Consider the following 14,018-nt stretch of genomic DNA (forward strand, 5'->3'; position numbering starts at 1 on the left):
GATGAATTGTTCAGTCATCGGATCTGGTAGTCAGCAGATCTTGATGGGTCCTGCGGCAGTAGGAGGCAGTACTGTAGGTATAAGATTCTGATGTTCCTCTTGTGACGCTCTTGCCTCATTCACACATCAACCCGTACCCCGTATTCCGTACTCGCCCCCAATCTTACGTCAACCACCCCTCAATCGACCCCTCATCAGCGCAACACCAGCGTCTACTCACCTTTCCTGTCCTACAAACACACACGCATCATGTCTGGCCCTTACGATCAATACAACCAGGGCTACCAGCAATACCCGCCCCAAGGCCAATACCCTCCCCAACAACAAGGCTACGGACAACAGGGTGGCTACCAGCAACAAGGCTACCCACCTCAGCAAGGCCAGGGCTACTACGACCAGCAACAGCAGGGCTACCAACAGCAAGGCTATAACCAGCAGTATGGTGCGCCTGCTCACGGCGGCTTCCAGCATGGCCAGCAAGTAGCGCCGTACGACCATCAACAGCAAGGGTAAGTGAGGATGGTTTACAATGCAGCCGTCTGTGTACTAATTCGATCATAGATACGGCCAGCAACAACAATACCCTCCACAAGGCCAATACCCTGGTCAAGCACCATCAGGACAGTTCCCGCAGCAGGGCGCATACGCTGCAGACCAGTACCCACAAGGCCACAATGCGTACGGCCAGCCGCAGCAAGGACAGCAATACGGCGCCACAGACCCCAATATGCAGGCTGAAGGCGACCGAGGCCTCATGGGTGCTCTAGGTGGCGGTGCAGCTGGCTACTTCGGAGGCAACAAGATGGGCGGTCACGGCATTATTGGAGCCATAGCGGGCTCCATCCTTGGTTCAAAGCTCGAGGACAAGCACAAGAAGCCGAAGCACGGCAACGGTTACCACTAGAAGGGGAAGACAAGGACGAAGTCTTTAGGTTAATGCCTTTTGTTTTGCTTCAGCAATGGGTGGCTCGCTCTCTTTCACAGCGTTTAGGATGAGCGTCACGACTTTGGGTATTGGGTATGAATAGGCATCTCTAGAATGATCGGTAGTCACGAATCAATACGTTTCTAATAGACGCTATGATCTCTCCACTTGCACATTAAAGCGAAACAATCTTGGACGCTCCAGTGAACGTCATGTCTAGAACTGTGATCTTGTGGACGGGAAATTACATCGAGCGGGCGTTGAAACACGCCAACGTGCGAAACAACCTCACTCAGCCAGGCTGCATATTTGGGGCATTTTCCAACGGCCCGATAGACAAACAGCCCCAGCCGGCGTATAATGTTTGATGGACGCGCAACAATCTCGACATGGTGTATCGACTTCAGCCATTGTTCGGCAAATGTTTCCGATCTGCGCGTTCATCGTGAGATGGTGGTTGTAAACGCGCAAGGCATAGAACATCTTGGCCTCTGTTCGGGATTGGAAACAGCGGAGATTTCAATGGGATCTGAGATGCTGCATGTCCGAATGTCCGAGGGGGTTGAAGGGTGGGATCGTGTTGTTCTTCAGCCACGTAATGGTCTTTGGGACCTCGGGACTCGACACGCCTAGGAAGGTGCTATGGGTTATCAACTTCCAAGGTTGGTAGCGACTGCCACTTGACCACGTGCCTTCTATTAACGATAGCCGGCTCTTCTGACGTATTGCTTGAGCATATACCTCCGTTTTGTTGTGGACAGTATCGGTTGGTGCATCCTACTCCCATTGCACGCTACTCCCAGTGCACGCGATCAGCCTCTAGCTTGTGCCATACGAAAGTCCTAAGCATGTAGGACGATTTTTACGTGGGTAAAATGTAATGCCATGCGACTCCCACACTCAGCGCGGCGTCGCCGAAACCACCTAGGCTGGTGCGAGCCATCGAAAAGCTCGAAGAGGTATACGGGTCCGGGAAAAATCGAGGCTGGCGAAGTCGGCTCGCGCGATGCCTTCAGCGCGCAAGAGGCATGTACAAGCGCATGACCATGCAAGTCGTTGCCAACGGTAGTGGGATTGGCAAGCCGAAGCTCACAGCTGAGCTTTGAGGCAGGGAAGCTGGCGGTTGAGGTATGTTATAAGCAGCCCGACGGTTTACTCGATGACATCGAGTAAACTGGACATGGCGGCCGCTGAGTGGCTGGGGCGGCGCCCCGTTATACCCCACATTGGCTTTATCTCCCGGCCGCAGAACCGCTATCCCTTCCCTGCCATAGCACCCCAGCTAACCATCCCAAGCGAACGCAGAGACGCAACCTCGAACCATCATGGCGTCGGATGCTGCGAGATAGAGAGTTTCTCCGGGCCCAGGGACGTGGTGACATGTTTCTATCGAGTCAAAGAGTAGCGAAATTTCTGTCTGCAGGGCTCCTATCGCGGAGATAGCTGTGCAGATGTGCATGGTCCCCAAGACATCTGTACACACCCTGGATGGGCACGCGATACCGTTGTTACGATGGCGCTGCGTCATCCGCGGAAATCCACCCACTTGTCTTGCCATCCTTCACACGCCCAGAACCCAAATTCTGCAAAGTCTGCATCTTCATCCTCGGAGACTATGCAGGGTGCAGATGCGAATCACACGGGGCTGGTCGTCGGGACTTTTCGTGGCGCAATTGCAGCGAGCATCTTGGTGGAGCTCACCGCGTGGGCTATCGCAACTCGAAGATAAGGCTACCGGAACGGGCCTACCAGTCAACCACCACAACCATGAAGCGTTCCGATGCGGAGGCACTTTAGCACCTAGGCGTGGAGTGGACCCAGGGTAGATCTTGAGGTGCGCGAAGTCGTTCCTGATATTTAAGATGGGGCGTGCCCCAGATGGGAGCCTCAGCATCGTCGACATTCGCTCATGCAGTAGTGCGCCTATCTAATCACCTCTTTCATAATTCACGACTACTCTCAGACGCCACCCATCGTGGATCCTGAACGTCAGCCACTCCTCCACCAACAACCCTCACCAAGACTAGGCGTACCAAGACCTTCACTCGCTTCTGACAGCACCCCACGTCATCCGAGCGGGGATCTTGAATCCTACCAAGCAGCGGCTTCGAGCAGCCGAAGCGAAAGCTTCATAAGGCCTGTTGCAACCTCGACTATTCACCATTCCAGCGACGAAGGTTTCTTCTCCTACAGCCTGATCATGGAGAAAGTCAAGAACTCAAAGGTCGCATACTGGGCCGATAAGCTCGCCGTGGAGAGCGAACCCAACCTCACCACAGCGCAGCTTATGCTCTTCAACCACGATTTGAAGCCTGTCGAGCCGGAGCGTCGTCAATGGGGTGCTTGGAATTTCGTGGGCTTTTGGGTCGGTACGTCGAACATTTTCTCAAGCAACGACAGACTTAGGCTAATACTGTGCAGCTGACTCCTTCAACATCAACACGTGGATGATCTCGTCCGCAAACATCGTTGACGGTCTTTCATGGTGGCAATCTTGGATATGTGTCTGGGTATGGAAATCGATATTAACTAGACCGACATTCGCTGATTCAACTGATAGCTTGGCTACTCCATCGCTGCCTGCTTTGTCTGCATGACTGGCCGTATCGGCGCAACATACCACATCTCTTTCCCCGTTGTCAACCGTTCATCTTTCGGTATCTGGGGAGCATTATGGCCCGTTTTCAACCGTGCCGCCATGGCCAGTATCTGGTACGGCGTACAAGCATGGATTGGCGGTACTTGTGTTCGCCTCATGATTCGCGCCATCTGGAACAACTGGCGAGACTCTGAGGGCCCTGGTACAGGTGGCATCACCAACGGCATCCCCAGCTCCGGCACGACCACCGTCGCCTTTGTGTCCTTCTTCCTGTTTTGGGCTGGATCGCTACCCTTCATCTACCCGCCAGTACACAAGATCCGCCACCTGTTTACCGTAAAGGCCTATGTTGTTCCGACTGCTGGCGTCGCCTTCTTCATCTGGGCTGTCGTTCGTGCGAAGGGATTGGGCCCGATTGTCCATCAACAAGGTACACTCAGCGGATCTGCGCTTGGTTGGATGATGGTCCGCGGAATCATGAGTGCCATTGCGAACTTCGCTACCTTGATCGTCAACGACCCTGATTTCGCCCGTTTTGCGAAGAAGCCATCGAACGCCTTCCTTCCGCAACTGCTTACTATCCCCATTGGATTTGCCATCACCTCGTTCATCGGTATCATCGTCTCATCGTCATCCACTGTGATCTTCGGCGAGGCTATCTGGGATCCTTTGAAGTTGCTCGAGTCTTTCCTGGATGAGGGTGGCTCAGCGCAACGTTTCGGTGTCTTCTGCATCGCCGCAGCCTTCGCGCTCGCCCAACTCGGAACCAACATCGCAGCGAACTCCATCAGTGCCGGAACTGATATGACAGCACTTGCACCCCGATGGATCAGTATCAGACGTGGTGGATACATCTGTGCGCTCGTCGGCCTCGTCATGTGCCCATGGAACCTCCTCTCCGACACCAACAATTTCACAACCTACCTCTCTGCCTACTCCGTCTTCCTCTCCTCCATTGCAGGTGTCATGATCTGCGACTACTACATCGTCCGAAAAGGTTACCTCCAGATCAAGGACCTATACTCTGGAAAGAAGACTGGTCCTTACTACTATACCCTTGGGTTCCACTGGCGTGGCTACGCAGCCTACATTGCGGGTATCCTCATCAACGTCGTCGGGTTCGCAGGAGCTATCGGTCGCGACGTACCCATCGGTGCGAAGCGCATCTATGACCTCAACTTCTTTGCTGGCTTCCTGGTCGCAAGCATCACATACTGGGCGCTGTGCAAGATCAGCCCTATCCCAGCGACCAGCGACGTCTGGATGGAAGTCGGCGACGAGATCACTGACATCAGTGTCGCCTACACCGATAGCGATGCTGATCGTTACGATGAAGAAATCATGCACGGAGGAGACGGAAAGGGGGTTGAAGCGTCGAAGAACTTTTAGATCATCTGTTAGTACAGTGAAGGCGCTTATGTTTTTTTCTTGCAAAATTTGGACAGGGTGAGAGATACCAGACCACGCCTTGGGTCACAGTCGTTTTCGCAATGAATTCCCACTTTATGATCTTGCTCTTTGCACTCTCTGTGTCATGTGTAGTTGATGAAACTCGCGGAGTGCTAAGAAAGGCCCAGTGGCAGGTGCACGCACCCAGCTAGCGTGTCGGCTAGCGCCTCCGCCTGGTGCTCGTGCTGACACCTCCAGTGCGCTTTCGCGACTTCCATCACTTTTATCATCGCTCTCATGAGGTCATCGGGGGTCTTTGCTTCGTGCTCCACTGTTGGCAGGTCTCATTCAAGCGACAACTGTTACGAAGTGCATCCAGGCGCATCCTGCACGTGGCATTCACACCTCAGACAGGTATTGGTCGTTAGCACGATTGCGCAGCCAACATGAACCTCGCCTTGTAAGGTGATTAGGAAGATGCTCTTCATCTTACAGTGTGAGGCTCATCCGGCCAAATTTACTTACAAACCAAGCCATTACGCCATTGTACGACTACCGGCTGGTGTTTAGATCGTTCGTCGCTGCACTCATTCGCAACGAGCACCTGAAGCGACGACCCCATTAAAACTTCTTCTCACTGCTACCGACACCTCTTACGATTTCTATGTGGCTTCCTTCTATTCCAGAACATCGTCGCTTACACGACAACACATGCGCCATTCACCTTATGCCTCGTCACGCCGCACATCCCCACCTTCGCATGCAGATTAAACATCCGGGGTACCGCTCGCGGTCCCATCATCTTGCCGATCTGGCTCGGGACCCAAGAGCCGACATGGAGGCTCGCTCGCTAGCGAAGCACGTATAGTGTTGTGCAGCCAATGGTGTTTAGCCGGTCCGGGCACAGCATCTTTGTATATTACGTGGATATTGAGGTAGTACTATCGCGTTCATGTGAAGTGGGCGCGACAAGGTTTGTCAGGAAGAGGTGAGTGGTGGGCTGTAGTAATGTGATCATGAGGGATATTGGAGAGTAGTGGTGGGCGTAGAGGTAGGGCGGTGCTGCAATGACGCGAGTATATAAGGTTGGGGTGCAGAAGGGATGGAGATCATATCACACCTGGAAGCATACATTGTTCGCCTTAAAAATGCTGTTCTCAAACGTCTTCTTACCCACAGCGCTCCTCGCAGCCCAAGCTGCAGCCCACGGCGCCGTCACCAGCTATGTCATCGACGGAGTGACATACCCCGGGTAAGCCATCCCTCAACACCAGCAGTACCATCAAGACAAGTACCTAACTTCAACCTTAGATACGAAGGCTTCTCGCCCTCCTCTTCACCTAAGACCATCCAACGACAATGGCCTGACTACAACCCCACCATGAGCGTCAACGACAAGAAGGTCATGTGCAACGGCGGCACCTCAGCCGACCTCTCCGCCAAGGTAGCAGCCGGCGGGAAGATACGCGCAAACTGGAAGCAATGGACACACGAGCAAGGGCCTGTTATGGTCTGGATGTACAAGTGCTCTGGCGACTTCAAGAGCTGCGACGGTTCTGGAAAGAAGTGGTTCAAGGTACACACATCATCAAGTCTGACACATTCAAATCTCCTACTAACGACGCTGGCTAGATCGACCAAGAAGGCATGACCGCGCCTCCCCTCTCCGGCCGCAGCTGGGGCACCGCCAAGGTCCTCAAGAACTTGTACTGGGAGTCCAAAGTTCCCACATCCCTCGCACCGGGCAACTACCTCGTTCGCCACGAGCTTCTTGCTCTTCACCAGGCCAACTCACCTCAGTTCTATGCTGAGTGCGCACAAATCGAAGTCACGGGTTCTGGCAGTGCTTCTCCGAGTGGTGACTACTTGGCGAACATTCCCGGATACGCGGCGCAGAGTGACCCAGGAATCATGGTTGATACATATGGTAGCAAGGCTACTACGTATACTTGCCCTGGACCCAATGTGTGGACTGGATAGGTCGTTGGTAGAACGTGTGGGGTGTAAGGAAGGGAAATATGGACGGCGGAGGATGAATTCCAACTGGTGGTTTGGTATGTACATAGCTATAAGTCTTCAATGCACACTATATCCAACACCAATATCTCAGTCCTCTACACAGCTCCCCTCTCCTCTCACGCGCCAACCCATCTCTCACCCATCTCTTTCCTCTCTTTGATAACCTTCCCCACCTCCATCGCAATCGACTTAAACAAGCCCTTGGCCATTTTCCCATGTTCGCCAGCTTGTCCCTCGGCCAACACCTGGTTCTCGTGCACCAGGAGCATGGCATACTGATCATGACCCCGCAGAGAGGTCAACACGTCGATCTTTGCAAATTCCTTCAGCGAAAGACTGGAAGGAAAGCGGTTGTTTACGGCGAGGAAAGATAGGTTCTCTGGCTTTAGTGTTAGCTGGTCATGTTGAGGGAAGTACACAGTGTCACGGCATAGCGGGATATGAGTCGGATTGGAGCGGGAGTTTGTGTACCTATGCTCTTTTCCAGCCACACATCACCATCATCTTCGTCATCCTCATCGTCGTTGTCGTAGATGAAAAAATAACGTGAGAATGCCGATTTGAGTTCGACTGCGACTTGCGATTGTGTGAAAGTGGGCCTCGGGCGGGATTCCATCACTCCCAGTAGTACTTTTAATCTTGACTCCAAGGGCCTTGGAGATGATGGTCGATTGGGATCTACAGTTGGGCCTGTGGTGAGGGCGCTTTCGCAGGGTGTTATGGCTTTGCCGTTCGTCATGTTGGAGTTTTGATTAGATTTCGTGGTCAGCCGTACCTTAGGAATGTATGCGGCGGTGCGACTTGTAGGTTTTCAGCTGGATTACCGAGGTGTTGGTGCGGGCGGGCGTATTTGAATGTTTTTTTCGAGGGGTCAAAAGCGTAGTGTGACGGAGATACGTGAACCTTGGGACACTGGGAAGAAGTTTGTAGAGTTCCCATACTTCTCATTCGAGACCATATCATTGTTCATGGGTCGTATGAATTGCGGAAGGTGTGGTTGGCTCGTCATCTCTGGCGCGTGGAAGACATAATCTGGCTATTCTCGCTTCCTGAACATCTCTCCCAAGGTTCGCATAGCGACAGCCAGATATCAAGCGCTGAATGTTATATATATAAGCGAAGTGTGCACTCACCATCAGCCCTCGCTTTCTCGAAACCAATAAGCCTTCTAGTGCATGAAGCTACAACATCAAGCCATGATTTTAATCACGATATGCGTCTTGTGTATGCTCCCTCCCACGACTATGCTGGGATGCGTCGCCCTGTTCATGGGCATTGGAAAAGAAGAGAAACCCTCTGAGTCCACAACAAGCCCACCGAAGTCGCCATCTACTTCAACCGAGTCAGCTGAGGAAGTCGCTGAGCGCGAAGATACTAGACTATGGCATGCCAATGGTACGTTGGTTCGAGACCCACTCGAATGAGAGCGCGCCTGATTGACAGGATACAGATCGCAAATATCTGTCACTACAAGACATCTCCATTGGATTCAACGAGCTCTTGCTCCGGGTCTCTAAATCCGACGTTAGCTTGACCAGTGAGTAACTCCCTCCTCACCATGACCCGCTCATTCATTTCCCTCGCTTTTCGCTTGATCGGCCGTATTCAAATATTTTGTACGCTTACTGACCTCTTGAGTAGCAAACATGGCCTGGCTGTATAAGCAAGGCTACTTCCCTCAGCTGGATATCAGATCGGACGTGTATTTTCGTGTGCGGAAGATGGGTAGTCGCCCTGCGCGCGACAGCACATACGTCATGTATCTTGTCGTTGATGATAAGATTATACTTGAGGGCAGGGGTATAGGGAAGGAGGAAGCTTTTCGTGATCTGTATTTGGAGGTTTCGGAGATGGTGACTGAAGCTGTGGACAGGATTGGGGAGTCGGAAACAACATGGGAAGAGGAGGATCGTTTGGAGTAGAAATGTACCAAATTCCTGGGATGTTAGTGCGATGCTGTTTGCTGTCAACTTTCTGTAGTCTCTCTCGCAAGTATGGCGCTTTCGATGGCTGGTACGCGCAGAGTGAAATTTTGACTGAAGTTTCGCGTTTCATGTTGAAGTATGCGCCAAGGTGCCTATATCCCATGCATCCGTCCTTCCCCCAAACTCCTTCCCGCACGTCTACTCTTCAGTAAACTCGGAGTACTCCTCCTTGGTCATGGTCTTGCCGCTTGGCTCTCCAGACACTGTGATCTTGGCGATCCACGCCTCGCCCTCGGGGTCCTTGTTGACATTGCCTGGAGTCTGCTCCAGCGCTGAGTTGACTTCCGCGACGGTACCCGAGATAGGTGTGAGGATGTCTGAGGCAGACTTGACGGACTCGACAGCACCGATGGCGTCGCCTTCGCTAACGTCCATTTCGATCTGGGGTAGCTCGATGTAGACGACGTCGCCGAGGGCCTTAGCCGCGTATTCGGAGATACCTAGGGTGCCTACGCGATGTGTCAGTCACAGAGCGCTTGGGCGGTAAGGGCGTATGGGGATGTGGGGATGTGGGGGAGGGTGCGCATACATGTCTTGCCGTCTGCGGACATCTCAATCCACTCATGGTCCTCGGTATACTTCTTCTCCTTCACTGCCCTCAGTCAGCACCCATGCTCGCCTCTCAATTGCTTCTCAGAGCTTCAGATGTGCGTACGTGCGGCAGATACCGAGAATAACCGTGGCTTCTGAGTCGCCTGCTGCCACCTCTGGCAGACGAAAGGTGACGGCCTCCTCGCGGCGGCGGAGGTGAATAGGCGCGCAGCGCGTGCGATTGAAGTCCGGGCAGCCATTGTAGAAGATTGTGTGTGGGTTGTGAAGCTTCAAGTTGCGCGCGCTGGAGAGGTGATAACACGCGCCAAGACATTGGTGGAGCTCCTCCGCGATTACGGAAAGGTTGGCCGCATTCGAACACTTTTCGCGACGGAAGGCAAGACGGCAGCAACACCACGGCGCAAACGAGGCAAGATGCTGTACGAGATGATCGGAGTGGTATGAGGAGCGTCGCATTGATCAACAGAGTACATGCTAACAAGTGCAGGTACGGCCCGGCCGCCTCTCTGAAGTCAAAGAGTAAATTCGCCCTCCAACACCCCCAGCCAAACGCTGACCCAATATGTTCCAGAATCGCCAGAACCGCCGGAAAGATTGTCCTCGATCAACAAGGCGTAGTCCGCGGCGTCTCCAACTGGGGCACCTTCCTCCTCCCAAAGCCAGCGAAGAAGCTGCAAACCACACACCACTACGGCCACCACTTCATTATGCGCTTCGATGCGAGCGCCCGCACACAGCACGCTTTACGGCGAACTATGAGCTTGGACCCTCGGTTGATAAGATACAGCGTTGTGAAGATGGGCACCAAGTTTGAGGAGATCAAGGACGTGCCAGGAACAGCCAACTTCAGGTGATGGCATCATGAGCGGGTGTACAGAAGAGACGGATGGATTACAATGACGGAATGTATCATATCGTGTACATGGGTCTCTATCCCTATACAGGCTGCATTGTTACGGCGTTTGGGTTATCTACGATACACTAGAGACGTCATGCCGGTTGAGGTGTGTTGGCACGCGAATCAATTGTTCAACCGACACTGTCTCGGTCAATCTACGTGCTTTTTGCACTTACACGCACTGCCACAGAGACAACGCAGTGCTCTAGGCATCGGTGTTGCTTGGCACAGCGATGTCGCTAGTCTCACTCCATTCATCGCGGCTTATGGTTGAGCGCTCTCGCTACCGCTTCCTCTTGGCGAAATGTGTGGGGTCCATGGCTCGCTCCTTCGTTGTTTGTCCATCATCACTCACGCATTTCATCAGAACATTCAACCTATCCCGCAACCCGTCACCACTTACAACATTGCCATGACGGGGTTTTTCGATCTGCCTCGAGAGTTACGGGATGAGATTTATACCTACTATGCCGCCCAGGATGGCGGCTATCTCTATAACCAGCGCACGCGCAGGTTACGCGCAGCCAACGGCGCTCCTATCGATCTCTCATTCATCCAAACCTGCAGTCGAGTAGCTCACGAGTTGAGGCCGGTCGTCTTTCAAACAAATACCGTCACTTTCCGGACGGGATGGGTCGACCGTGAGACGAGCGATAGAGCCGCGTCCTTTGCAACTGCTCTGGAATGGATCTATGTAAAGTCCGCATACCAACTATGCAGGGTTCGTAAAGACATCACCGACGATATGATTGAGCGTGCCGGAGTGGACTTTCCCGAATGTGTTCCCCTGCTTTACCGCCTTCGCGGAGGTCATGCTAGGCATGAACCGTTCCCCGTGCAAACGGTGCATGACTGGAGACTATGGCGTCATCCACCTTCTACTCATCGTAGATTTATCAAATTTATGCTGGCCCTGGAGAAGGAGACAAAGAGGTCGTGGGAGCTTTTGAAAGTTGACGAGGTCCTCGGGCAGCGACCTGAACAACGGAATGTCGCATCGCTGCTCCCTGGCATTCCTGACCCTTGGATGATACCCAACGCAGAAGATATCGCCTCGCTCAAAGAACAATGCATCTCTTGGAGTTCGCCAAAGAGATATCGTCCCATGTGTGTCGACGGTCCCACCAAGCGCTACTTTTCCGCAGCTGCGCTTGCCATACAATTTCTCAACGGTCTAGACCCGAGCGTTTTGTCCGTTATCCGCAACATCGTGCTCGATGAAGTCCATGCCAGCGTAGCAAGACCAGAGTGCCATGGCCTGGGTCTGTTCAGCATAATGCAACACTATCCCCGCATCAGTATATGTCGCCAAGTGGATACAAAGACTACTGCCATCACAACCGCCATCAAAGGCAACGTCGGTCAGCCCTATTTCGAGGAAGTTGTAGGTTGCTACAGAGATGGGCGACCCTGGGATATCGATGGAGATATAGACCGAGTGCGCGTCTCTCAGGCCTTCATACGGTGGTTCGAGGAAGCCGTGGCTCTTTCAACGAGATTGTCTCCCGATCGCTTTTCTGTGACCTTTCACTCCAGGAACTCTGCAAGTACGCTCGCTCTCCTTGAGCAAATGCTCGAGGATGCCAGGTGGCAAAGAGCAATCGAACCGCTCGCTCCACGTCCCATAAGCCCGCTTAGTCTCATGGACAGTTGCTGCTTCTTTTCTGAATCGTTCACACGCGTTATGCGAGAGATACAACAAGGCGAAGGGAATGTTCGTTTCGACCTAGGTGACTTGAGCGTCCGTGATAGCAATACGGCAATCCCAGTCGACCAGGAAAGCACGCCGGCGCAAATAGGAGAGAATTGGATGGCACATTTCCAGGGCACGTATGTCGAGCCGTCGCCGTACGCCGGCCGCAAGGACTTGCTGCAGGAATATACGGAGGACGAGGTCCAAGACTGATCGTTGCGCATCACCTGCCATTTCACTGCCTACAGGTGGAATGCGCAGTGCTGACGCGTGCACCAATGCTGGACCCTGAAACACTACAGGTGGGACCTCGGGAGTACCGAGACGCGTGAACACGTGATTGGTGCCTGATTCTGGCGCCGCTAGTGACCCACGCCTTTTTGGCTTCCACCATTTTGCGACCAACAATCCAACGGAAATCGCATTCTTGGGAAGCTGGGAAGGTACGTCGTCGCCATGCGGTTCGCCCACGTCGAGGTGCCCGCCTAGGTTGTCGGCATCATTGCACACCATCTATTCTGCCTCGAGGGTATGCGGGAAACGTGGAAGCAGCGTCTCGTCTGCACCACCTTTGCCAGCGCGATCAAAGACGACATACTTCTTTACCAGACGGAAGAGTTACGGTACGCAGATAGGGGCTGGTGTGGTAGCATTATGTCGCATTTAATGCCAGAATGGCTCTACTACCGAGTCAAGAAGCCTGTCGACAGTATGAGCAGCTTGTCGGTACGTAAATTTAGCGCTGTTACGTGGTACCTTTTACTCATTCTTTTACTAATCCCAATACTAGGCCAACATCTTGGGCACACACTCATACCTTTGTCAAGAGTTGGACATTGCCAACGACAAGAAGGAGAAGAAGCTTCTTGATGTATGCGCCGTAATGGCACAAACGATAACCTTCCCTGACCTCTCCTACGCTATACGGTACCTAGATCCTCCAGAGAGCTATTGCGATCTACATCATCGATGGTGCAAAACCGCCTTTTCTTCAGGGCTCACATCCGAGGAGAAGGTTGTCGCGGCAACAGCGCTTGGTGACTACGAGATGCGCGAAGATCTACTACCACAACTCGGAGAACACGACATGGCGATTCGACGTATGAGTCCGCTTCTTGCAGCAGTGGTTACAGACGATCAAGACACCTTACAACTGATCTTGGATCATGCAAAGCGCCGGCAGGGAAAGAGTACTCTTGAGAGCCTCTACATACCTTATGCTTTCAGGCTTGCGATACACCAGCACTCTGCCCGTACTGTCGGTCGACTCACAGAGTTTCTGAAGAGGTCGTACCATGATCACAAAGGCGTGAGGGATGTGTACGTGCAGAGTCTGCGAGAAGCCGTGAGATTCGTCCAGCCTCCAAACGCGGAGATAGTACGCCAGATAGTGCTACGTTCTCCATATGGACCGAAAGTCACCGCAGACGTCTTTCTTTATGCTTGCAAAGCCCATAGCCTAGACATTGTCAAAGTCCTGCTATCAGAAGGACAAGTAGACGTCAACAAGGGTTCCGCGCAAACCCTCCCACTCCATGTCGCCATCAAGACCACGGACGACGACACTGCTATTATCAGAGCAGTTCTTGATGCTGGCGCCGACATCAATAAGACGGACTACCTGACTACCAAGCCGAAAAAGTACTGTGGGGCACCAGCCCAGAATGAAAGTCCGCTGGAGTTCGCCGCCGCTCACCCGATGGCTGCAGTCGAGTATCTTCTTCAGCGAGGCGCTGTCGTGCGTCACGTCGACCTTTGGTACACGATATCAGAACCAGAGCCGTACAACGCTTTGCGAGACGCCAGGATGAAGCAGAGTGGAGATAAGGTCCCAACGTTCATGGAGAGTCAGAACAGAATGGAGCAGGACGAGGGGGCATATCTGCAGAGCGAGGAGGATAGGCTTGAGAAATTGCGAAGCAAGCACCGGATTTGATACTGGGACGAGTTGGACGACC

At 53.1% G+C, this 14,018-nt stretch overlaps 8 protein-coding genes across 8 annotated transcripts; 6 read left to right on the forward strand and 2 right to left on the reverse strand.

Annotated features, from left to right (window-relative positions):
• Positions 1-249: 249 nt before the first annotated feature.
• Positions 250-904, forward strand: J4E86_001868 (uncharacterized protein; the record flags this gene model as incomplete). Its single annotated transcript, XM_051442431.1, has 2 exons — positions 250-509; positions 562-904. 2 exons carry the CDS (start codon positions 250-252, stop codon positions 902-904), a joined length of 603 nt encoding a protein of 200 aa, XP_051306019.1.
• Positions 905-3,125: 2,221 nt separating this feature from the next.
• Positions 3,126-4,913, forward strand: J4E86_001869 (uncharacterized protein; the record flags this gene model as incomplete). Its single annotated transcript, XM_051442432.1, has 3 exons — positions 3,126-3,294; positions 3,347-3,435; positions 3,486-4,913. The coding sequence occupies 3 exons, from the start codon at positions 3,126-3,128 to the stop codon at positions 4,911-4,913; spliced, it is 1,686 nt and encodes a 561-aa protein (XP_051306020.1).
• Positions 4,914-6,061: 1,148 nt separating this feature from the next.
• On the forward strand, positions 6,062-6,893 carry J4E86_001870 (uncharacterized protein; the record flags this gene model as incomplete). The annotated part of the gene is made up of 3 exons (XM_051442433.1): positions 6,062-6,165; positions 6,225-6,489; positions 6,546-6,893. The coding sequence occupies 3 exons, from the start codon at positions 6,062-6,064 to the stop codon at positions 6,891-6,893; spliced, it is 717 nt and encodes a 238-aa protein (XP_051306021.1).
• A 155-nt stretch (positions 6,894-7,048) lies between these two features.
• J4E86_001871 (uncharacterized protein) lies at positions 7,049-7,671 on the reverse strand (the record flags this gene model as incomplete). The annotated part of the gene is made up of 2 exons (XM_051442434.1): positions 7,049-7,311; positions 7,404-7,671. 2 exons carry the CDS (start codon positions 7,669-7,671, stop codon positions 7,049-7,051), a joined length of 531 nt encoding a protein of 176 aa, XP_051306022.1.
• Positions 7,672-8,176: 505 nt separating this feature from the next.
• Positions 8,177-8,477, forward strand: J4E86_001872 (uncharacterized protein; the record flags this gene model as incomplete). The annotated part of the gene is made up of 2 exons (XM_051442435.1): positions 8,177-8,327; positions 8,383-8,477. 2 exons carry the CDS (start codon positions 8,177-8,179, stop codon positions 8,475-8,477), a joined length of 246 nt encoding a protein of 81 aa, XP_051306023.1.
• Positions 8,478-9,055: 578 nt separating this feature from the next.
• J4E86_001873 (uncharacterized protein) lies at positions 9,056-9,708 on the reverse strand (the record flags this gene model as incomplete). The annotated part of the gene is made up of 3 exons (XM_051442436.1): positions 9,056-9,366; positions 9,447-9,509; positions 9,573-9,708. 3 exons carry the CDS (start codon positions 9,706-9,708, stop codon positions 9,056-9,058), a joined length of 510 nt encoding a protein of 169 aa, XP_051306024.1.
• A 175-nt stretch (positions 9,709-9,883) lies between these two features.
• Positions 9,884-10,323, forward strand: J4E86_001874 (uncharacterized protein; the record flags this gene model as incomplete). Its single annotated transcript, XM_051442437.1, has 3 exons — positions 9,884-9,907; positions 9,957-9,988; positions 10,041-10,323. 3 exons carry the CDS (start codon positions 9,884-9,886, stop codon positions 10,321-10,323), a joined length of 339 nt encoding a protein of 112 aa, XP_051306025.1.
• Positions 10,324-12,726: 2,403 nt separating this feature from the next.
• Positions 12,727-13,996, forward strand: J4E86_001875 (uncharacterized protein; the record flags this gene model as incomplete). Its single annotated transcript, XM_051442438.1, has 2 exons — positions 12,727-12,786; positions 12,851-13,996. The coding sequence occupies 2 exons, from the start codon at positions 12,727-12,729 to the stop codon at positions 13,994-13,996; spliced, it is 1,206 nt and encodes a 401-aa protein (XP_051306026.1).
• Between the last annotated feature and the right edge of the window lie 22 nt (positions 13,997-14,018).

The sequence above is a fragment of the Alternaria arbusti genome (genome assembly GCF_024043155.1).
Source record: "Alternaria arbusti strain BMP 1465 chromosome Unknown scaffold_2, whole genome shotgun sequence".
Classification (NCBI taxonomy): Eukaryota; Fungi; Ascomycota; class Dothideomycetes; order Pleosporales; family Pleosporaceae; genus Alternaria; species Alternaria arbusti.